Source organism: Manis javanica, chromosome 1, assembly GCF_040802235.1.
Source record: "Manis javanica isolate MJ-LG chromosome 1, MJ_LKY, whole genome shotgun sequence".
NCBI lineage: Eukaryota > Metazoa > Chordata > Mammalia > Pholidota > Manidae > Manis > Manis javanica.
In genome coordinates this window covers 144,201,237-144,225,537 of record NC_133156.1, presented here as the reverse complement: position 1 = coordinate 144,225,537, position 24,301 = coordinate 144,201,237, and the positions used below count along the sequence as shown (strand labels likewise).

At 41.6% G+C, this 24,301-nt stretch overlaps 1 protein-coding gene across 4 annotated transcripts in view; it reads right to left on the bottom strand.

Moving 5' to 3' along the window:
• The window catches only part of SEMA5A (semaphorin 5A), a 439,431-nt gene that overhangs the window by 231,149 nt on the left and 183,981 nt on the right, over nt 1-24,301 (bottom strand). For all 4 annotated transcript variants that reach the window (XM_037024956.2, XM_037024967.2, XM_073237934.1 and 1 more), the window contains exon 3: nt 1,482-1,581. In XM_037024956.2, coding sequence (XP_036880851.2) covers nt 1,482-1,581 — 100 coding nt within the window. The remainder of the gene's footprint in view (nt 1-1,481; nt 1,582-24,301) is intronic.

Below are 24,301 nucleotides of genomic sequence, written 5' to 3'. Positions count from 1 at the left end.
TGAAAACAAGGTGACAGTCTGTAAGGGATGTGGGACCACAGCAGGTGGTCAGTGAGCCACATTTATCCAGTGGGAGCTACTGAAGGGGGCATTTGAAGAAGACATTGCCCATGATATACAGAAGGGGAGAAAAATTGGTGGCAGCAGACCAGTTAAAAAACCCTGCAATAGACAGCCCAGGCTGCCAGTGGTGGAATTTGATGTAAGTCAGCATCAGAAGCCCCACCACGGATTCCCAACAGGCAGAAGTAGGCAAAAGTACCAGGTCAAGTCCACCCAATCCAAACTGTCTGCACAAAACGTGAGAAGAGATGAAGGCGACATGCTATGTGCCAGGAGCTAAGTCAACTCCTGTCTGTTCCCATAAAGTTACGGCCACACATCTCAATGTCTTCAAGTGCTGGGTGGGTATGCAGGGTTTCCTTGAGATCCATGAGCAGCAGCAATGGATCTAGGAACTGTTTGGGTCCGTCAAGAGTGCCCAGAACCTAAGGTAGATTTAGCTTCCCCAGGTCTGTGTGGAAATGGCACAACCCTTCTTGCTATGAAAGGGAAGCTCTCCAGTCCAATAGCTTTGGTCAAGAGATAGGTAGGCGCACTCCACTGCACAAAGCAATTCCTTGAGAGCCTGCAGAGTCCAGTGCTATGAATGGCCTCTTCCTTCAAGTCTCATATCATTTTTCCTAAGAGAGGGATATAAAGTGGTTTTCATACATTATCCTCAAAATAACACAGGCAGGACAGGTGGTTTGAATGCAGGGGTTCAGTGTGTTTTCTAAGGAAGCAACAGTAAATACGAGGGAACTGTTCAACTCAAGATTCGTTCTCACTGTGTTCCAGTGGCCTCGTGGTCAAAAGGGACGTGAGGCATTCACCTGGATATAGGAACATGTGCCCCTTCAGACAGATAACTAACAACAACTTGCTGGAATTCTCAACTGCCTAACCAAAGTCACAAAGAAAGCTAACAATGGGCATTGGAATGGATATTCAGGTCTCTCTACATTCTTCAGTAAACATCTCTAGAGTTTTACTGAAGAATGTAGTGAATGTAAGGTGAAGTTAAGAACATGGTTTCTGGAGTCAAACTGCCAGTGTCTGAAACATGGGTCCATCTTTTAGTAGGCATTAATAAATATGTCCCACAGCAACATACTTACCCACCTTCTGCTGTAATTTCCTCATCTCTAAAATAGGGATGTGACAATACCTACCTCTCAGGTTTAATGGGAGGGAAAAAAGAATTAATTCATGTTAGGACAGCTACTAGCACAGGGGTAGAGACCAATAAATGCTTGCTATAAAGATCAGTAGCCATCCTATTATTAGCAGCATACTTTATGACAATCATACTGTATTTCATTCTTAGAAGAAATATCACATGGCACTTGTCAACTATGGCGGAGCAGCTCAAGTATAATTGCACACAAATAACACAAGGTCTGAAAATATCTGGGTGGCAAAACATTAAGATCTCTCACCTTGCTCCTACAACAAGCTCTTTCTGTCCTGGGTCAAATGTTAACTGCGAGAAATCCACAGCATTCTTCACTCTGAACTCCCGTAACCAGGGGCCAATCTCTAAATAGGAAAAATAAATACATAAAAAGATAAAAATGAATGATGTTTCCTCTGGGGACCACAGAGAGTGTACATCAGATAGCAATCATGACATTTCAGAGAGGGTTTGAAGGTTCCCTGATGTGATGGCTTAGGAGCCACTGGAGGTTTCCATCAGGATGTCCTATAATGCATGCTGAGAATATGTAAAACACAGAGGGCAGCCACCCAGTAAAGCATGAGTGAGGCACCAATGCTTGGTTGTGATTTACAAGCCAGATGTGCATCTTCCTTTCAGCTCTGGGCTAGGCAGAAAATAGCACAGCAATCACATTATTCATCAGAGGAGACTGACTGCAAACAAGCCCATTTCCTGTGCAACTTCCCGGGAAAAAGCTGAAGATTTGGAAAAATCACAAAAGCCCTCCTTCCAAACAAGGACAGACACAGAAGCAACACATTTGCCTTCTTTCAAAGAAGACATTGCATTTCCCTGTCCTTTGGATTTCTATTTTGGCCCCATGTTTAGACTCATTAAACACATTCAGTCCTTTCTAGATGACAAATCCACAATGACCTCTAGGCCTCATTCGCATTTTTTTCTAAGGGAAATCAGGAAATAGCCACTCTTCAGAAACAGGAATTTTACAAGCACTGTCAACTCCTATTAAATGGCCTCTAGCTGAGACCCTGATTATAACCAAATGACACTATTCAAAGAGGCATAGCATGCTGCCACTTTGCAAGCCATTTCTGTGACTTCCATAAGCTCATTTCTGATACCAAAAACAAAAAAATTTAGTGAGTTGCCTGCCAGTTGTGCCATACCTTATCATCATCCCTAACACTCAGCTGTGTTATTTATCTTTTTCTCTTAGATTTAATATTTTTCTTATTTTAATAGATTGGCAATATCACACTGACTAAACAGGCACATGACAAGTATCACTCAATAAAGTTATTGGTTTGAGGGGAAAATGTGTAACATAGGGGAGATCTCTTTCAAAAAAAGCAGATGCTAAAGACAGATCTAACATGGAATTAATGCCCATGCCCCATAATACATCCTGTAGAAACACCTTTGTTGATGTGATTGAGATGGATAATTTTCAAGGAAGAGCTCTGAATAATAAATATGGCATTTCTCTATCAGTGATTGGGGGGAAAAAAATGACACAAACTGCAAGTTCTATTCTGCATAAGGGAGACCAAGGTTGAGTTATACAGAGATCTGTATATGGTTTTTGAAATTTTAATGTGTATCTTGATTCTTATTAGCTGTTTATATTTATGTCTTCGTTTTATAGGTAAGTCAATTTTTAAAAGTTCTTATTTATAGCAGGGTATGGGTAAGGCCCTGGAGCTAGCAAAAAGTTAATAAATGGTCTCTTCTGGGAGTTTATAACTTAGGGAAGTAGCACTAATATCATCTTTAAACACAGTATCTTCTTTAAACATACAAGATCCTTACATGTATTTGTAGGGTTACAGGAAGTATTTGTACACAGAAAGGAGAGATGATTGAGGACCTAGGTGGAAAGACAGGGAAGATACAACTGCATATTTTCAGTATAGGTGTGTTCTTCAGGAAGCAGGAGAGCAATGTGGGGGACTACGGCTGTAGCCAGTATTGCTCACCTCCCCCATCATGCCCCTGAGAAGCTTCTCTGTTTGGGGGAGACAGGACCACACCACTCTTATGTCCACATAGCTCTCTGCAGCTCTGCAGCACCTTGAATGTGATGGGCAATAATAAATGTGTGGATTAAAGACAGAATGAGTAGGTGAATTCAAAAGAAGAACATTAAAACTGAAAGGAAAGAAGGAAAAGGAGCAGAAAGGAAAAAGCTGTGGCAACTCAAGAAACTACTGGGGAAGGTAACTGGAAGATATATTTACATGTAACTAAAATTATCTGTTTATAGTTTAAAAAGTTTGGACTTGACTTCATCTGTAATGGAAAGGCTTTGAGAAGTTTTCAAGCAAACACTTCATACATTAAAGCAAGTATCTTAGGAACGTGAATAGCCATTGATAGGGAGCAAAGAGAAATGAGTGGAGGCCAGAATATTAGGTGTTAAGCAAATAAAAATCACACAACTTAGGTAGTGGCTCTATTTGTAATGGCTATGAAAATGCAAAAGGCAGATGCAATGAGAGAGTTCCACTTGCCAGATAACTAACCAGACATCAGGCCTAAAGGGAAGAAGTTAAAGACAGCAAAGTAGTTTCAAGATTGAGTGAAGAGAACAATGATGACTGATACATAGATGCCAAGAGGTATGGGTGGTTTAGAGAAAGACACTGAGTTCAGTGCAACTATGTAGAATGTTACCTATGAAAAATTCCCAATGGCATGTTCACCACAGAGCCTTTGTTAAGCCTGGCTAAGACCTAGAAGTGTCCATAGAGTAGTTTTAGTTCAAGAACTTCATCACACAGATAGGAAACCTAAGGCTAGAGAGAGAGCCCAGCCAGGCCTGGAGCCCAAGGCCCCTGAGCACACTTCCAGCGCTCTCTTCACCAAAACGCGCAGCATCCAAAGCCGGCCACGCGCACCACATTCAAGGTGGGGAGGCAAGAGCGGGGCTTGACCTTTCTGTTAAGGAGCAGAAAATGAGCCATGTGAGGGCAGAGATGACTACGAATAGACATCAGAAGAAAATCACTTAACATTTATCTGCCTTTTCAGTTAGAAGAATTGGAAGAAAGTGGCCAATATGGCCCTGGAGGCCGACACGTCACTTCAGGTTTGGGTTCCTGTACTAAGCAGCAGGAAGGGTTATGCTCTGTCCTGAAATGCCCTCAAATAATGAAAGGAGGAAGGGGAAAATGAGTTAACGACATAGAGTTCTGTCAATCTTGTTGGATTTTCCTTATTTGAATTTCTAATGTACTTCCCCATTAAAACTGTGTTTTTTTATGGTTAATAGCAAAGCTGAATAACCCGTATATTCTCATTTTTGTCTTTCCTGTGCAACCGACCCTCCTCCTGGCTGTTTCGACCTTCTGTGTTACATGGCCTCCTGTCTGACTGGAGAACATGAGAGCCTTGAGAGAGAGCTCCTGCACCAGCCCATCTCTAACCGAAAAATGCCCCGTCAGTCCCGATCCTCTCAAACTTGCCCTGTAAGAACACGGTCACAGAGCTTGGTCCACTTTTCAAGGACTGGTCCCTCCGACTTCACTTCCTTCCCATCTCTTCTCTCCTCCTTTATCCCTTTCCCAAATCACCTCTTTTTTCCTCTAAAATCTCCAATGCTACCAAGTTCCTTCCTCTCTGCCTTTAAGTATATGCATAATACCCCCATTAAAAGAACTTTTTCAAATACATTTTCATATATTATAGTTTCTAACACCCAAACAAAACACATAGTAAGTGCCCGAGTAGTTTACCAAAAAAGGCCACAGGCTCATTTTTACATGTAAGTTTTAACAATTCCTTAAGAAACTTGTAATCTCAACTTCATAGAAATCATTTCAGAGACTGGAAAAAGTACAGCTTCCTAATGCAGTTTGAAGATTATTTTGATCTTGATAACCTTGACACTAAAGCTGGATAAGGTCATTATGAGAAAGGAAAATCATGGGCCCACCTCATCAAAGAACACAGCTGAAAACAGACCTAAGGGAATACACGTATTAGCAAATTACACACACATGCACATACACTCTGCTTCATATGGGACAGGGTTTATTCCAGAAACACAAGGATGGCTCCACAAGCTTAACATCAGAAATTCTACCAGTAGAATTCACCATCACAATAACAGATTTCAAAAACAGCAGAAAGAAGTTATTGATGCTACATTCTAAGAAACCAGAAAATGAACAGTTATGGGGCTAGGATTGTTCAGAGTCGAGTAAGGAGGAAGAGGAGAAAGCCTTAACCCAGAGCAAGTAATGGAGAACAAGCCCACCAGACACCACAGAGAGGTGAGAGAGTGAGGTGAGTGGGGGAGGGCACACAGCACATGGTGAGTGGAGAGCTACCATTCACTCATACACACTCGTACACACTCACTAATACACTTCCCCCAATCACGGGTTTACCTTTTTCCTCCCACCCCTCTCTTCTGATCTTGCTGAAAGGACCATATGATGAAATGGATGTTAAATACAGCAGCCAATATGACCATTGTTTGGAAGTTAAATTGTAACATAAAACCTGTAATTTCCAATTGAGTACTTGGTAGAAAATTTTTAATATTTGATATTAATCATCTCTAGCTAGTCCATTCATTACACAAGCATGGCTGTTGAAATATGGGCTCTGGCAATGATTTTCTATTATAAAATTAGCTATGGTGATTCATATTTGTCTTCTCTTACTACTACATAAGCATCCACACGGTTGTTTTGTAAATATCCTATCAAAAGTGTACCGACTCAGTTTTTAAAAGAACCCAGTGTTACAGCTTCAAGAAATAATTACTTTTATGAACATGTGTCATATCAATAAATCTGATCCAAATATATATAGAGACTAGTTTAACAAAGTTAGCCACCCCCCACTATAAAAAGAAATTTTAAAAAAGGAGCAAATTTGTTATTTAAAAAAACGTAAACACTCTAAAGATATCCAAGGTAATGACGGCTATCAGCCAAGAAAACCTTCCAGCGCCTGATCACAGGAGGTCCTGCTGTCGAGGAACAGCACTGGTTCGGAACCCGACAGTCACGCCGAAGACCAGACTGACAGCTCCTCCGCCTGCTGATCCTGGAGACCAAGGTGAGCATGGGCCAACACGGGGCAGGGCCGCCCAGGTCCCACCGGGGTGGCTCTGGGAGCCTGAGTCTCATTCTTCATTCCTCCAAACCCCAGTCAGTTATGGGGTTGAGAAAGCAGGACTGTGAAACTGCTTTGGGAATCTGAAACCCACACTGAACACTGAGCCACAGACTGACCTGGGTGGTACCGGAGGGTGGTGGGAAAGGCTGCTGCAAATGGAAAAGAATGCGGGTAGCAACATATGTATGCAGATATAAAGGTGCAAGTGCCATGGAATTCTATTTTCATTTTGCTCTCTATCTGATACTGCACATGGAAATAATCATGCTGATAACATGATACAGGTCAAGCAGCCAACAAAACTAGCTAGCATTTCAGTAGCACATGCAATCTGCAAGATGCTACTTACTCTATATACTTTATTAATTCCTGTATTTCTCACACCCACCCTATGATAGGGGAGGAAATCAGATCTTTCCCAGGTCAACAGTTAGTAAGATTCAGCTCCTAGTTTTGGAGCTGGTGTTTTCAGCTACTATGTGATGCTCCTAAACTGCAGTAACTCTAAAAATCCAGCTTCCTATGCAACACACTTGAAAGGTCACAGGAAGAAAGAAAAATCGGTGACCTCTTCACTTTGAAAGTGAGTTTATTCGACACATACGTACTGTTAAATAAAAAGTGCCACCCACTCAGCTTAAGAAATAGTAGATTTCTTGTTCTTACCGTTATTATTACTAATAATGTTGATCTGCATGTCAGTTAAGATCTGTAGGAAAAAGCATTCACCATTTTCATTAGTTAGGCTTTATGACTGAAGGGTCTTGATGTAAAGAAGGGGGAGGAGATGTCGTTAACCACGCACTGCTTATTGGAGTGAAGAATATTCTGGAGTGAGAAGGCAGTGATGGTTCAAGCTACCCGGCTCTGATGTGTAGAGATGGGACCTTTCCTGAAAGGACAAGAGCAAAAGGGCACTCCTGTTGGCACAAAGGGCACCTTGGGGCAGGAAGAGAAGTGCAAGGTGTACCCTTGGTTGTACATTCTGGAAGGCTTCTTGCCTGACCTTTTCCCAAGTTGTGTGAGGGACCATCCCACATCAAAGATACCTATCACTCCGTAAAACTGGCATGCACCTCCCTTCTACAGACCTCAATTTCAGCTTCACTGCATTATATAAGCCATTCTATCAATGCCACCAATGCTAAAAATAAGACAAGCAAAGAAATGATGGGAGTTTCAAAAGGCCATAAGGAGAAGACCAGCGCAGCAGGCCTGTGCTGCGTCACTGCGCCACCTCCTGACTGCCACCACCGTTCTTCTTCCCCTTTCCCATGTGCTTTTCCAGGCCTGTTCCTCCAACAATCACTCAGAGCAAGGCAGTAGCTCGGCACACCCCCAAGCCATGTTTTACCCCAAAAATAAGACACATCCTGTTTTTCAGCTACCTGAGTCATGTCTGAAATTTGTTACATAATTGTAAAATATTTCAGTCCCAAAGCCTCAAATATTTGTCATGTGGTAGGCCGACACAAACCACTTCACCAAGGAGGAAATACGAAAAGTCACAAACATTAATGGTTGTGAGAAAGATGTCAGAAAAACCAATGTCTCTTATTTATACTTTTTTTTTACTGTATTTTCAGTGTTTACCTGGTTTCAGGAACTTTCACAGGTTATCAATGTCTTATTTCATTTCATGTTCATAATCCTAGGAAGGTAGAGCTATAATCTTCACTATAAAAGTGAAAAAATTTTTGTAAATCCCCAAGATTTGGACAAGTTAAACATCTTGCCAAATTTAACGTAAGTGGTAAGCAGCCAAGTTGGAATTTAAACCCAGGATAGGAATAAGGTCCAAATGAAAAATCAATTTTTCAAGGAATGTTTAAAGTACATTAATCCTTAACACCTAATAATGTATCGGCATGGATTAATTTATTGGAAACAGTTAGCTGTAACCTATCAAAACAGAGCAAAATCGGGAAGAAGGGATTGGTGATCATTTTCAGATGAGAGACAGGAATCTTCCAGCCCAGGCTGCTGACTGTGCAGGGCACACTAGAAGAAGGAGGGCCCCAGAGAAAAGCAGCCAGAAACCAGGCCCCCCATGGGCATCAAGGCATCCAGAGGAGGAAGAGCCCAGCACTGGGAAATTCATCTCCTTCATCATTTTTTTCCAAGACAGGTCCCACTTACATCGGCTAACTCAGAAATATGCACATAATTATGCCTTACTTGAGCTTTCTATTTTGTCTGAAGAGTATCAGGCCAATATTGTTTTTCCAAATGCATATACCTCAACTATTTTCACTACAGTTTCTATCTAGGACTTAGAAGAATCAAGGAGTCCTAGCAGGACATGGGTTACCCTCCAATCCACCTTCTCTTTTTTCATAGCTGATAAAACTAAGAGCAGAGAAGTCACATGACCTCCCAAAGCCGGTCATCGATGAGAGGCCAAGTGGAAAATCCCAAGTCCTGTGACTTCTACACCAATCCGTTTTCTTCCCCATCACAGCATTAGTAGAATATACAAGTGCAAATACCACTGAGGGGTCTCCGTCATACTTAGCTGAGCACAAAAAACTTTCTAAACTGTAGTATTTTAAGGAATCAAAATATTGATATCTAGATTTAGGCACCAATATATTCATATATTATATACACACATAGTAGCACATGCATGCATGTGTGTATATATGAATGTTTATTCACATATATACATAGATATGTAAATATGTACACATAACTATATGCTTACATATATACTCATACCTAGATACAGACTATATATATATATCTAGTTATACATACTTTCAGCTAGATAAAGGCATCAATATGTTTATCTCATATATACACATATGAATTTGCACAAGTGTGAAAAGATTTTATATATGAATAATATATGTATTTATATAAATAATAGATAATTTACATATAAAATACCCACTAAAGACTATAGTAGAGAGAAAAAAAGCTCTCAAAATCATGCTACAGGAAATGATAAAAATGTTCCATTTATAGTACTTTTTATTTAAAATAAAACAAAGATATTCAATAAAAACCAAGAAATTAAAACATTTTATACCAGTAAAATTAAAGCAAAAAGGATCCAACATATCAGGAAGCATAAAGCATCTTTCATTTACATTTTTATTTGTCAACACAACACATAAAACAACAGTATTTTTAAATGCCACCGATGCTTCTTCAGAGGTCTTGGATTTGGTCATGTATAAGCTCAACATGAGCCAGGTGTGCTGTTAAGTCTCCTGTGTTTTCCTTGCAATGACATATAATAGACAATCTATTTTTCACACATTCACTCTAGGAAAAATACAGTGAACAAATAGCAAGTTCCACAAAATATCTGTGCTTTGGATTTGGGTTCTTCTAAACTTCGCTGCTTCATCCTGGACAGCCAGCCTGCCACATAAATTGCTAAGAAACCAAAAAGTTGTGAATAGCTGAAGCGTTCCTGATTTGGGTCTTCTGAACTCAAACACAATTCAAACCCACAAGTCTCATTTTAAGCTATGTTTCACAACCTGGAACCCACGTTAAAATATATATATTCACAATGTAAATAAACATTAAATAATAGCTACAAATCCATTAAATCATAGGAAAGAATGCACACACTATTCCAGGTGCAGACAGCCTGTATCAGCGAGGGAGCTGTTGGATAAGGGCTGGCTCAGGTCAGGCAGAGGGCAAGCTTCCCTCCTCAAAGGCATTCTGTGTGACTTTTAGACATATAGTTTCTCAAAGTTAGATTATTACAAGGTAATACAGAACTAAATAAATATATTTGGTATTTTTTCTGGGTACGTATTTTAAGAGAAATCTTAGGAAAGAGAATTGCACTAGAATCAACTACTATCCCATAACCAACTGAAATATACCCCTTTTCCGAATCAAGGGTGAGATTCACGATGTCTGCTGTTTCCCCAAATTTTCATTTGTTTACATGATTTTCTGGCCATGCCAGAAATACCTATTCAATTTCAGGATCTAAATGTTAGTGTTAAGTGAGGTCCAGGCTGCACTGACTCAAAACACTCCAAGGGTTACCTGAGACACACCTCTCAAGGTGTAAAGAGAAGCTTCTGAAAAGTTGTCAGTAAGCTGGGACCAAAATCCACCTGTTCAGCTGGTGGTGCCTTCCCTTTTGTTTCTAACTTTTTAAGTCCATGGAAACTACCTATTGCATTAAACCATCTGGAACAATTACTCCTGGAGGCTGCCAGATAAGACCCAAGCTGATCAGTGGCAGGTTTTTATTGCTGGGTAACTCACACAAGAAGCAATTTCTATTCATCCACCCATCAAAGCATATTTTTTTTAATTTAAAAGATTATGTAAATTCCTATGGAAACCAGGTAAGACCCTCAAACTCCCGGAATGTAATCAGCTTTGTCCTTGAGGTTGTGAGGTTGGTGCTGGAGAATTCCTACCCCAAACTCCGTGTAGCTTTTAAGCACCCTGGCCACCTATGGGAAACTTCCTTAGTACACAAGGGTCTTAATTTTGCCTTGTGAGCTGCAGCATATGACTGTAGGCTATAAAATCTGATTGAAAAATCTTAATGTTGTGCCAGAGAACATTAAAAAGTAATTTCCTTTAGATTTATAACTTTAGAATTACAAATGATGTTAATATGACTCAAAATATATAAATGAACAATTTATATTCAATGGGCACTTAGATTATTCCAGAAGTGGCATGTGCTTGCTATGTAGACAGTGATGGCTGGAAGTTTGAAGGGTACAGATAAAGCTATTTGTCACTGGGTAATGACAGGAATTGCAAAAAAAAACAGTTTCAGGAATTTCTTAGGACATTACAGCTCTTGGTTTTAAAATGTTCCTACACTTAGCACTGCCACATAGTCAGGGAATTGCCAGACCTTGGCTTTGAGAAAATAAATTATTTCCTGAAGCTAATGTCTTTTTCTCATAATTCATGTTCAGTTTCTTCTCTATCTCTTTGCTACTGGAAAATCGCATGTTCTCATGTAAGATAATACCTCAGCAGACCTCAGGATTCAGGGTTAGAAGCAAGCCACAGGAACGTAGGAGACATGCCAGAGTTGTGCAAGGAAACCACCTTCCTTGAAGACATTCTAGTAAGTCCCAAGATGGTCTCACTGCATAAGTACTGATTCTACCCATATATCAGAACTAGAATGTTTCCTAAAACAGATGAAGAATTTTCAAGGAACTTTACGGTTAAGCATTGGAATGATAACACATCAAGAATATTGGGGTAGCACAATTATTCACTTAAATGGTCAACTACTATTTCTTGAGTATCTGGTACATGGAAGCAGATAGGTACTATAGCCAGCACTGTAGGATCTGGGTAGGATGCATGGTTATGTAAGACAGACCTCTGCCTTCACTACACTTATAATTTAGATAAAAAGGTGAGATGTACACACAGAAGAACTCAGCTGAAGAAGAGAAATGCTAGCTGGTCCCAAGGAAAGCACGATGATAAATGCTCTAAGGAAGTGCTAGCCAATGAAAATATAATGTGACCTACACATATAACATGCTACATTAAAAAATGTTAAGAAGCAAGTAAAATTAACTTTCAGCAATATAATTTATTTAGCCCAGTATATCCAGGATATCATTTTAACTTGTTATCAAAAGCAAAATTAGTGAGATATTTTCACTTCATATGTCTGTTCTAAGTCTTTGAAATCTAATGTGTGTTATATACTACTGCACATCTCCATGAGAACCAGCCACATTTCAAATGCTCAATAGCCAAACACAGCTCGTGGCTACAACTATTGGATAACGCATAGCTAAGGTATTAAGAACAGGGGCTTCTTGGTAATACAGAGCACTGTCCTATTATATCCATTACCGAAAAAACAATAACCTCTGGGTCTTCTCAGAACCAACTGTCAGGAAAACTCCAACTGAGTCAGAGACTGATTCCAACAGAACTTGCCTCCATTCACCCAATCATTCATGAAAGTAACACAGCCCTTGGAGTTTGGCTGACTAGGGTTTGAAGCTCAGATACAGAACTTTTCATCTGTGGAACCATGAGGAATAAGAAAAGCAGCGTTTGTGCTGAGAAGAATGTGTGAATTAATTCCCATGAAGATCCAGCAGTGTTCCTAACTCCTGGGAGGGTTTCAGGAAAGACCAGCCCCCGGTGCCATCGCTCTATTCCAGAAAGGGTTGTTTTCACCTGCATCATGATTTTACCATGAGGATGGCTCTCCTGTATCATTTGGCAACATCCTGAGTACCAAACAGACTGTCATCAATTTAGCCTTCTCTTAGAACTACTCTCAATTTCATCAAGTCACAGTCTACCTGCTGAAGGCCATAAAAAGCCATGAAGAACCATTCAAACTGAGAAGATAACATTCTTTCACAGAAATCTATTAATCAAGAGACTGCTGAGTAACCAGTTGACTCAGCAGATCTGGAGTGTTCAAACTCTGCATATTCCAAAGAGAAGCAGCACTCCTGACTAACTCCTAGGATACCGTGCCTGATAAGAGTACCTTTGTATATCTGGGGGCCTCGGGCTACACCAGCTAGTCTATGCTGGCAATGTGATTGATGGTGGTGACCTTTGGCTGTACTCTATCAGTGTGACCTCTGCAAGGGCTAGAGGCTGAATAACTAAGGTCAGCCACATAGGACTTCCATGTCAACTGACTATGCCAAAGCAGAAAACAAAAAACACCTGGACACCAAGGCTCAAATGAGATTCTCTGGTCGGCAATATTCCATGCATCTCGTTGCACATCACTGCTAAGAGAACTGAGGGCTGTGCCCGTGGCCCCACTGGGAGGGAACAAGCAGAACCATGCCCCTAGTCTCTCCTGGCTTGTGCTTGGCGTGCCTTTTGCCTTTGCTAATTTTAATGTGTATCTTTTTTTCTGCAATAAACCATAAATATGAGTTTTAAAACTTCTCTGAGTTGAGTTTTTTCTAGTGCAATCATTGAAAAAGAGGGGAGCTTTGGGGATCCCCTAACTCAGAAGTTAATCCATTTGATGATAATCACAGTAAGTAAAATAATAAAGTCCATGTAAATAGTTCTGGAAGGTGTTCAAATACAGACAAGTTTGGTTTGAATGAGTCAGAAATACAGACATCACTCTCTCACTTCCTCTGGAGTTATTTAACATGTTTATCTAAGAGGAGATCTTCATTCCCCGCGATAGCATCAGAATCTCTTAGGCAGTCAGTCTACAGTCCTTCCAAAAGAGCAATCTCTCCGAGGATCAAACCTACCAAACTCTTCATATGAGTTGTACTAGACACAGGAAAACAGGTAAATGTCATTCATAATACAACTAGGACATTTCATTGTGATCTTGCTTCAAATACTTTAAAGCTCTCAGCCCCATTTTTTTTCCAAAGCCAGCACAAGAAGTTCCTCTACTTATGAATTTTTACTTTGTATTCTTCCAGAGAAATCAACAAGATACCAAGAAATTAGCAGTAATGCGCAGATACTCCATTATATTACTCATTGTTCTACTGAATAATTAATGCTAATATTCAATGAAGAATGAAAGGCAAAATGCAAGGTGCTTGGATAAATCTTTTGTGAGGGTTGGAAAGAAAAGTCAGATTCAGAGTTTTGAGTGTCCCAGTTCACTTGTGAAACATGCACACACGGATTAAGACACATTCTTAGTTTATGATGTCCCTGGGCTTCCAGAAACATGGACTCACCAGTCTCAAGTGGGAAAGCTATACTCTGCTTGCAGGCTTTCCCTGACTGCCAGATCCCAGGGGCCACAGCACACTGCCTCTGCCTGGCCACCAGTCCCTCAAAAACCCACTTGCTCTTCCCGTCTCTTCCATTTGTCCCCCATACAGACACTTCAGTCACGCCACAAGCAGCTTTTCACGGAACTCATTCTCACATTCCCACTTCACTAACATGATTCATCCTTTCTCAACGGTCTTCCCTCTTGCTTCCCTCCCGCTATCTAACAAATATAACAGGTGGGGAGCCACTTAAAAGTAGGGTACAAGTTTATTAATATCTGTGTTCTAATGTGCAGCACAATAGGCTCACATGAATATGCACTGAATATAGTGTTGGACATTTAAAGGCACAGTGCAGCCCCAGAAGCTACCTGTACCTTGCTTGGTAACCCTCCCTAGCTGCTTTCCATCCCTCCCGGCCCACCAGATACTGCCTAATATATTTTGACTGGTAAATATGTTCAAGCAGTACTTATGAACTATATCCTATCATTCTTCTAATTGTTTTATATGTGAACAAGATGAAATCCAAATAATGCTGTGAATTTACTAAAAGAAGCCATTTCTAATAGTTATATATTTATGTAGAATATAATTATTAGCATCTAGGCTCTAGAACACAGATCAGCAAATGATGGTCCCTGTGCCACATCAGGCCCATGCCCTGTCTTTGTACACAAATTTTTACAAACCACAGCATTGCTCATTTGATTCTGTATATTCTATGGCTGAATTTGCTCTACATTGGCAGAGTTGAGTAAAGATTGTCTGACCTCCAAGGTCTAAAATATTTACTACCTGGCCTTTTATAGTCAACCTCTGCTCTGAAAGATCACAGAGCCAGAGCTCAATAACTTGAATTACAGGTAATTAAATATACTAGCACAATTCTTCAGTAACAAAGAAAATATAATGCACAATCTTCAAGTAAGAAGAAACATCTGGACACATCTACTCAAATGCCTCATTTTAACAAGAAGAAATCTAGAATCCAGAAGAGCAAAATTCACTCAGCACATCAACACAGGTTAGTCTAGAAAGATGACCTGATCACTCTGTACATGATTTACCATATATCACATGACAACAATAAGTAACAGCATTTCTAGAACATTTTATTCTATTTGTTTTATATGTCCTTTCATACCGTTCAACTAAAATTTAAAAAGAATACAGGAAATCATTACCCGACTCATTACAAAAGTTGAGTGCTCTATGCATGGTCACGCAAAATCATTGAAATCCCAGCTAATTACTATACTTTCATTTCATCAGAGAGAAAAAGCAAACCTCCTGGAAGTCCTAGCATGGTCTATTAGCTGATGTTACATACAGTTCCATAAAATTTCCACACACCACTTGCAGGCTTACTTAGGTACCACTAACTCCAAGCCAAACACTCAAGATATTAGACCAAAAAAAAAAAAAAGGGTATATTTTAAATGCCAAACAGAAGCTGGTATTTATGGCTTAACCATGAATGGTTTGTATTTCCAGCAGAGGTGGGTTTTTTCTGCCTTGGTCTGGCATCCAGAGAGCTCTGCACCCCACACCCTCAAATCCCGACCTCAACCAAGACAGGCTACAAGTGTTGCACAGTCAGTGGAAGAGGCCCGGGCTGTTCCCTTTTGTTCTGTCCCCTTTGCTTTATTTGCGGGAGGCTGTGGCTGTTTTCATTTCCAGGCACTAGTCTGACTCAGACCACAATCTGGTTGTGTAAGAGCCATGGTAAATAAACTAGGAGCTGTATTTAAGAAGTCTGTGGAGAGAGTTGTGAATTCAGTGTGATGGCCACATTTCTAATCTTCTCTTCAATTTTTCTTGGCAAGTTCACAAATTCATTTCCTGATGGATCTCAAATGACTTTATGTCACTGAAACCACTCTGCACCCAGTTTTCACAGCCGTCGCCGTGGTCAACGCCAACCTCTTGCTTGATCCCATGAATGCTCCCTCCTGGGGCCACCCCCCAGCAGGTGGGTGATGGCCTTAGCTTGGCAGACACTTACCAACTCTGTGACCGGCCCTGGTCTCAGAAGGAGAGACTGCAGGGACATAGAGATGTTCTCCCTCTCATTACACATACATTCTCGTGAGGCTAGGACGATGAAGTAAATGGTAAGTGTCAGATGTACACGCAGAATTACCTGAGTGTGGCCTGGAACAAAGTTATATACAGAGTATCCAGGGAAGACCCCTCTGCTGAGGTGACATTTAAGCTGAGACCTGAGTGACAAGAAAAGCCACACAGAGACCTGGAGAAGGGCATTCCAGGAAAGGGAGCTGCCTGGGGAGAGGCCCCAAGGTGCAAATGAGCCAGAGAAACCGAGCAGCAGCAGCAAGGTGGTGGGATGAAAGATGAGGCCCGAGGAGGCAGGGCCGGGGCAGGGGGGGTTAATGCAGGTCAAGAAGGAAGAGTTTCAGCTTTATTCTATGGCAGCAAGTGGACAATTCTTGCTATAAAGCTCCAGTATTTGGGGTTTTGTAGGCCATTTGGTCTGTCACAATTACACACCTTTGCTGTTGTCACTACAAATGCAAATGCATGGGTGTGTCTTAATGCGAATAACTGTGAAACATGATTCACAATACCTGGAGGTGGGCCAGACTGGGCTGTGGGCTGTGGTGTTTGCCAGCCCCTCTTCTATGGCACTAGAAAGCCAAGGCTAGGGGCAGAGGGCAGGAAATGAGCTACTTTGCCCTTTTAAAATCTCCTACGGCTATGAGAGGCAAGGGCGTATAGCTCAGCAGCCCAGGGGAGCAGGGGGGAAGGAGGAAATGAAGGAGGTGTTTCAAACTACCTGATTGGGGAAATAAGGGAAACCTGCATGGAGGTTCCCCCGCCGGAAATCCCAATGCAGAGATGACTAGGCACAGGCATGGCGGGGCAGCTGTGGGGCTCAGGTGTGGCTGGACTTGCGATAAGAATTTGATGCCATCAGCACACAGATGGTATTTAATACAGTTCTAATTGGGATGTTGAAGGAAGCTGGTTACAACAAGAAGGAAATGGGTCCCCCACAACCAGTCAGCAATAAGACTTAGGGAACATCAAGCAAACACAAATGAATCCAAGAATGAATGAGCAGAACCCATTTCCTTCATTACCACACCATATCAGCCCTCGCCAATCATCTACAGCCCCTGTTGGTAGCTGAGGAATTTCAGACCTGATGGCCGGGATGGTATTAATCTCAGAATTACCTTGACTAGCGAACCCCAACCCAGACTGAAAGGCATTTATCTGCATATGTGCTTTTAAGTGCCTCCCGATTGCAAACTGCTTCCAGTGCCATGAATACAAATTCTAACTTGCCTCCTACCCCAATGCCTTCTCCAGAAGTGAGTGCTTAGAGCCCCAGCTAACTCCCCCAACTGAAGACAGATGCATGTCCTCTGAGCGGCTCCATAGGAAGTCAGAGGCTCCATTGGTGTGATTAGATGTGGTAACTATTGTCCTCTGTGAATGAATTTTAGACATCTGTTGTGATTTGCTTCTGCCCTCCAGTCAACCCACTGTATGTGCAGGAAGAGGTGTGTGTGTGTGTTTGTGTGTGTGCGTGCGCGCATGTGTGTGTGGTGTGGTGTGGTCTGGGGGAGGAGGGCTGAAGAAAGTGAAGTTCTGCCTGTCTGCCTCAGGGTATGGAATGTAACAGATGTCACTGTAACCACACTTTTTGTCTGCTTCAAGGGAAGAAGGAAGGAGGTGGAGTGGGCTGACTTAGAACTCTTTGGATTCCAAATCAGACACACAAAAAAAGACCTTGCAGATAGTTACAAGAAAGGGCAAGCGGAAAAGAACCCCCACGGAGTTCAAAGGGCCCTATGTTTAATCAGACAAAAACAATTTTTATAGCCTCAGGAACCCACTTGGTCTGCGAGGCAGTCGTGCAGTTGGAAGGTATGAGGCATTAAAGCCAGCCTGTGCTTGCATTTAATATTTACTCTCTGTGTGCAACTAGTGTTCAAAGAAGTTCACTGTGTAAAACAGGCATGTAAGTGGATCGGACCCACGAATCAGCATTTCACGTTGTCATGAAAAGCAGCTTCCTATTATGAGCAAGATAACAAAAGACCGATCAAATACCAGTCACTGTGCGGCTACAGGAGCCCCTTCTCCAAGGGTTCCACAGCATGGCTTTGCCTCTTCCAAGGAAGCTCCCAGGCATCTGATGTGACCGCCAAGTGCCCACCCCCCACCATCCCAATTAGCCCTTTCAAGAAACAAACCCTGACAGGGGGACAGAGGAAGCTGGCAAGATGTAGAAAGTCCTTTTCTTCTTAAAAAAATTGCTTTTCCTGGGCCCATTCAGAGGGCTTTGTCCGTTTCCTACCTGAAGGTCACATGTATGGCCAGATTTCCATCTCATTAATTACGACTGTTGGCAAGCCATTAAAAGTCTCATTTCATTTTACCATTCACCCTTCTTTTAACTGACTTTTCATAATTATAATTCTATTTTTGATATACTAGACCTATTAAATTTAACGCCATACTGAGATTATAAAACTCCCAAAAGAAAAGACAAATGCTGGGCTGGGTCCGCTAAAGGATGTGTAGTTCTTGTTTGGGACTATGTAAGGCAGAAAAACTTAACTGTGTTCTATTTTCATACTTAAGAGAAAGAAAAGTCAAGTTAAGTGCATATGGTCAGTATGATAATGCTGTCCTTCTGGAAGGGCTATGATTAGTGAGAGTCGTTCCTGCAAACAGAACTGAGCAAGCCAATGACTCCAGCCTGCATTAGCTGGTTTCCCCCACCAGTTATAAACATCTTTATTTTTGTTCTTCCCAAAATGTAAACACCACTACATTAAACATGCCCAGGGATAGGAGATTCTGACAAGATCTTTACGAACTCTGGAAATAAATATAAACCTCTTTTCAAATGTTGAGTCTTGAAAGGATGAGGGTGAAAAGAGAGGGTCGGAAGAACTGTTATCCCTGAACCCCACATTTAATTGGTGACATCAGGATGAAAAGCGAAACCTTTCCTCAACGTTAACAGCTCACACACTAAAGGGAGACACTCAGAGGAGCCTGTTGCCCAGTGCCCATAAATACACGAGGAAAAAATTATCCATCGCAACATTATATAGTATAATACTGATGAATATTTATGGATACATTTCTAATCTCACTTTTTAAACTATACTTGCTTAATTAAGGTTATTTGTTTGGACAGGAATTATAGAATGCCTTTTCCAGTGCCGAAATTCAACTAAAAGAGAAAGAGTCACTGGGTTTTCATCAAATTGGACTGAAGATGGTGGACCATCCTGAACACAGTGGAGCGATCCCCTCCCCATCCGCCCATGGAATCCCCCTGCTTCTACTGCGTCACACGCTTCTGTCTGTCCTCTCTGCCAGGACCTTGGCTTGGGTCACCACCACCTCTCATCCCCACCACTGCTCACCCCACTATGCCGGGAGTTTCTCCCTTGGTGCCCGTGCCCTCCAACATCCCCTGCCTGTGACTCCAATCAGCATCCTTAGATGAAACCTCAGCAAATACACACCCATCAGACTCATTGCCAACCCCATCCTCTCTGCTATCTAATGCGCACTTTGGGCTCTAACTGTATCAAGGACTTTTGTTCTAGGGCCCATCCGGAGACCCTTGCTCCCTTTCCCCAGCTGGTGCTGTTACCTGTCCTGCAGATGCCAGCTGCAGTGACAGCTCCTCCAGGACACTCCTCAAGTCTCCTTAGACAAGAGGAGCAGCCCTCCCAGGTGCACACGCTGCACAAGGTTTGCCCTGTCAGAACTTTGGGGCCACGTTTCATCTCCCTGTTTGCACACCTATCTGCCTAGTCCTGCACTCCCAGTTCTTAGCACAAAGGCTGACACAAAGCAGGTGCCCTCTGGATAAAAATAGATCCACTGAATGAATGGATGCTGGTTCCATGAATGACTGAATTAATAAATGTTGAACCAAAGAATGAATGAATGAACATCAAGTCTTTATGTACTGACTCTACAATAAAAGCAGTGAGACTGGGATGTATAAGCCAAAGCTGTGGATGTCGCCCCTGGGCTCTTTCACGGAGACCTGGGGGCTCTGTTTCTCTGTAGGATGAGGAGTACATCTGGGAGCTAGAAAGGAAGGCTCCTATTTGAAGCACTGAGGGACATGATGAGAATTTTATGCCTCAAAACTGTTTGATTTTCAAGGAGCAAAGCACTGGCTCAGAGCCCTCTTGTAAATATGGCAGCCAGGAGAGCTGTGGGAAGCTTCTGGTACCATGAGGAGAGGAAGCATATACAATCTGACTGGAGTGCAGCATGCCTCCCCTGCCATCCAGCTCCCCATATCTTCCCCCAAACCACACACACACACAGACTGGGACATGCACACTGTCCCTGCTCTGCTACAGGCTCACCATGGGCTTACAGGCAAGTTACTCCACTTCTCTATTTCCTGGGTTCAGACACAGCCGCTTTACACACAGAACTTTAAAGACTAAAAATCATGCTGTGCCTAAGGTACTCATAGGTGCTTGTTGTCGAACTGTGAGGCACTACTGCAATTTGAGACTCCTATGGTTTCCTTCTGTCATAGCCTAGCATGGTCACAAGCCATGGTTCCTCCAACAGGTTCCCTTCCTAACGCAGTGGCCAGAGCTCTGGAGCGGCCCAGGGAGGGCAGTTTCCTACATGTTCAGGGGGCAGCTGAACTGGTGACAGTGGACTCCCATGGAATCCCACACGAGTCCTTTCTCTCTCACAGAACATCACTTTTATGCCTATAATAATTACTCCTCTACACCAAGTTATGCCCTTTTCTTTAAAAATTTAAACATTTCATCAATTCCAAGTTATTCTGTCTTCATATTTGGCACCACATCATGTTGGCTTGTTCATCAGTGACATAGCCACATTAGTGCAACTCAACCACTTTCTTGAGGGCAAGGCAAAAAGAGGAAACAAACATGAAAAAGTTACCCTCTGAGGGCAAAAAGCCCACCCAGTTTCCTAAGAACCATTGGAGCAGAGGAGGCAGATTGATCCAGAATCCAAGACTGTAATGATCCGAAATTATTCCTTTGACAATTCTCCTATGGTCATGATAACAGATTTTAGGATTTCTATTGTGCTCGTGTTATATAAAGATAATGAGAGGCTGTTTCTGTTTAGTTTTTAAATACAAAATAAATAGGAATTTCAACTGTGACATCTGTCAGCCTTAGAGCCCTTTGGGCAGTTCAATGAACTGGGCATCAAATGAACCACCACTGACTTCTGCAGTGGGTCATTGTATCTCTTGTATCTCATCTGCAGTTTGGAACATTAATCACAAGTTGTATTAAGTATGGACATACATACTTGGAGATAATATATGGTGTGCTAGCCACAGGGATGGGGGTTTTGATTCTGTTAGCAATCCTGGTAGATTATAGCAAGCAAGATCTTAAATTTAAGAGACTGAATGTATTTCAAGAGACAACATTCTAATAGTCTAAAAATCAATAAAGGCGCTTTTCAAAATACATATATTAAGAAAATAAAGGCAACTATAAAGAGAGGTTAGATTAAGAGACAGACACTCAGAAAAGACGAACTATCTCAGTGGTATTCCTTAAAACAATAAATTTTTATTACATCCCCACACCTCGCTTTTTATAACAAGACAATAGCTACCAAAGAAATGGAAGCTTTAGCACACAAGGAATTTTATTTCAGATGATGGTGATAATAGTAAAACTGCAATGAAGATAATAACATCAATAAATTTAGGTATTGATTACATACAATATTGTAAGCACTAAGCCAGGCAACAGGGTGGTTATTTTACGTATACATTCCTGAATCGTTGAAAAAGCCCAGAAGATAGATACTATCTGTACTATTCATGCCAGAAAACTGGAACTGTAAGAGCAAAAAGGCAAAGAAAATCAACAAACACAAATGATGAATACTTCTTATTTCACAATTTTCTCTACCAGGTCATTTCATGATGGATCTCTGAATGCCTAATTTTCTGTTTTCTTTGTCCTATTGGAGAGAGTCAGCTCTTTGAAAGTAGTGAATTAAATATGAAGTCATTGAACCATCAAAACCTATGAAGTTCATGTTTTGGGTATAACAATGAATAAAACAGAAATCCCACCCTAGAAAAACCCAAGTTTATGCAGGATCACATACTTTCTTCATTAAAAATAAGAAAAGAATACATATGGCTCTTTTTAATGAAAAAGGGTAAGTGATCAAAATTAGACCACTGTGATCTCTACTTTTTCTGTGATGTTGGACTGAGTCACATACTTACTAGTTATGAGTTCTAGATAAATACTCAAATGAATTCCTCATTCTGAATTCAAATACAGATTAAGCTATTCCTTGCCAAGCACTACATCCACTCAGATTTCCTCAGAATTTTTTTCCAACTCATAATATTCTTCTTCACTACATCTATTCTCTGTCTTCTCCATGTCATGGCCTCTCACTCTGGCCATCCTGATCCTACGTTTACACACTTTAAATCTGTTGGGGGGTTGGTCTAACATATGCATCTGGGGAGTAAGTTCTGCATTGGTTGGGTCTGCTCCCTTGGAACCATGTGTCATCTCACTGATGGGTACTTTTTGACTCTGAGCTCACCACGTTCAGCAAATGTTACTCCCCCAAGAACCCAGGAGCCAGGAACCACACAGGCATTGCTAGGCAGCAAACACTAGAGGGCCCTTCCTCTCAGAGTCTAAGATCTAATGTTGATGAGTCAATGGTCAATGTCTGTGCTTGGGGCTCCTCCCATGCAATGGTGGTTCATGTTTGGGCCCCCATGGGAGCCTATGAGCAGGTCTGATGTTCCAATGTCTCCTTCAAGAATGTTTCCACCCATGGCCAACTTCCTTCCCTCTTCCTAGGGGGCTGAGACATGCTTCTTTTGGACTTTCACATCACAGGTAGGACAGCGCACGGTGGCCCGCAGCTTTACCCCCACCACCCGCTCCTTCCATCCCTACACATTTGAAAACCCAGCTTCTAAGGCCTTTCAGCTTGGATTCCTAATGAGGATTCCAGACCCACCTTCTGTCTTTGACATCAGTGTCCTGGGACTTTCTCTTTCTTACTCTTGGGGCAACTCTGTATTTTTTAATGCCATTGATGGTGAGGGGTTTTGCCCATCAAGTTGGCCCACTGTTTTGGTGGAAGTCATTAATAAGAACTATCTTCCTTATGTTTCCTTATCAGCTTTTCCACAACTCTAGAACAACCCCAAATGATCTGCCTTTTTAAAATAGACTTTAAACTACTAAGGTAAATCTCATTTAACTATTAATTATATCTGAGGAAAAAAACTGGAAAATCCAAGTGAACACAGAGTAATCTATGTGACCCACGGTTTTGGGATCCAGCCCACACACATCCTTATCTCTCTAGAGGCCCACAGGCTAGATAAATACCAAATGTGAGATGATTTCAGTGGTTAGAGCTGAGGCTAAAGCAGAAACTCTATAATCTCCAACTCAAATCTTAATTTTTATGTGCAAAATCATCTGTAAATACTTAGAGGAGAAATGCTGAGCTGCCCAGAAACCCTCCAGCCCCTTACCTGGCCCCTAGGGAGAGGGCAGCAGGATTTCTCAGTGATGGCCTGCTCATCTAGGTAAAATTTTTGTGAATGTGTCTCATTTTTTGGTTGTTGTTTTGAATTTTTATTTGTTGTAATATGGTTAGAAAATCTCCTAATTAAAGATTCCAGGACTCTGCAGTACATTTCATTATAGAACATTACGTTTCATTCAAATTTCAGAATTTTTCCTAAGATCTTACAATCACACTAGGTTCTTTGGACACTGCTTTTTGTGGTTATGCAGACAGAAGATTTTGGTCGCAGACTATAAAAGACATAAGCCTTCCAACTCTATGCATTAACAAATACAGCACACAGGGAATCACTGCAAAATGCTGATATAATCTTTACTGTTTTATCCACCCAAAGATGGTTGCTGTCCCATCCATACACTGGTCCGTTAATGTTCTACAGATGATAAAAACAAAAGGGCAGCGAGGCAGATGTGGTTGTGTGCTGGAGCTGCACTTAAAAAGTTACGGCTGCCACCCCCATCTTCCACAGTATGAGAGGGAGGCCACAATGATATGGTAGGGCAGGGCTAGGTCAAACGGAAACTGCTGGGATGAGAGACATTCTAGAAGGTCACATGGCTGGACTGCCTAAGAAGTAGCTCCAGCACTAGCTAATGTTTTTGCTTGGCTTGAAGTCATAGAAAGAGCTGTTCTT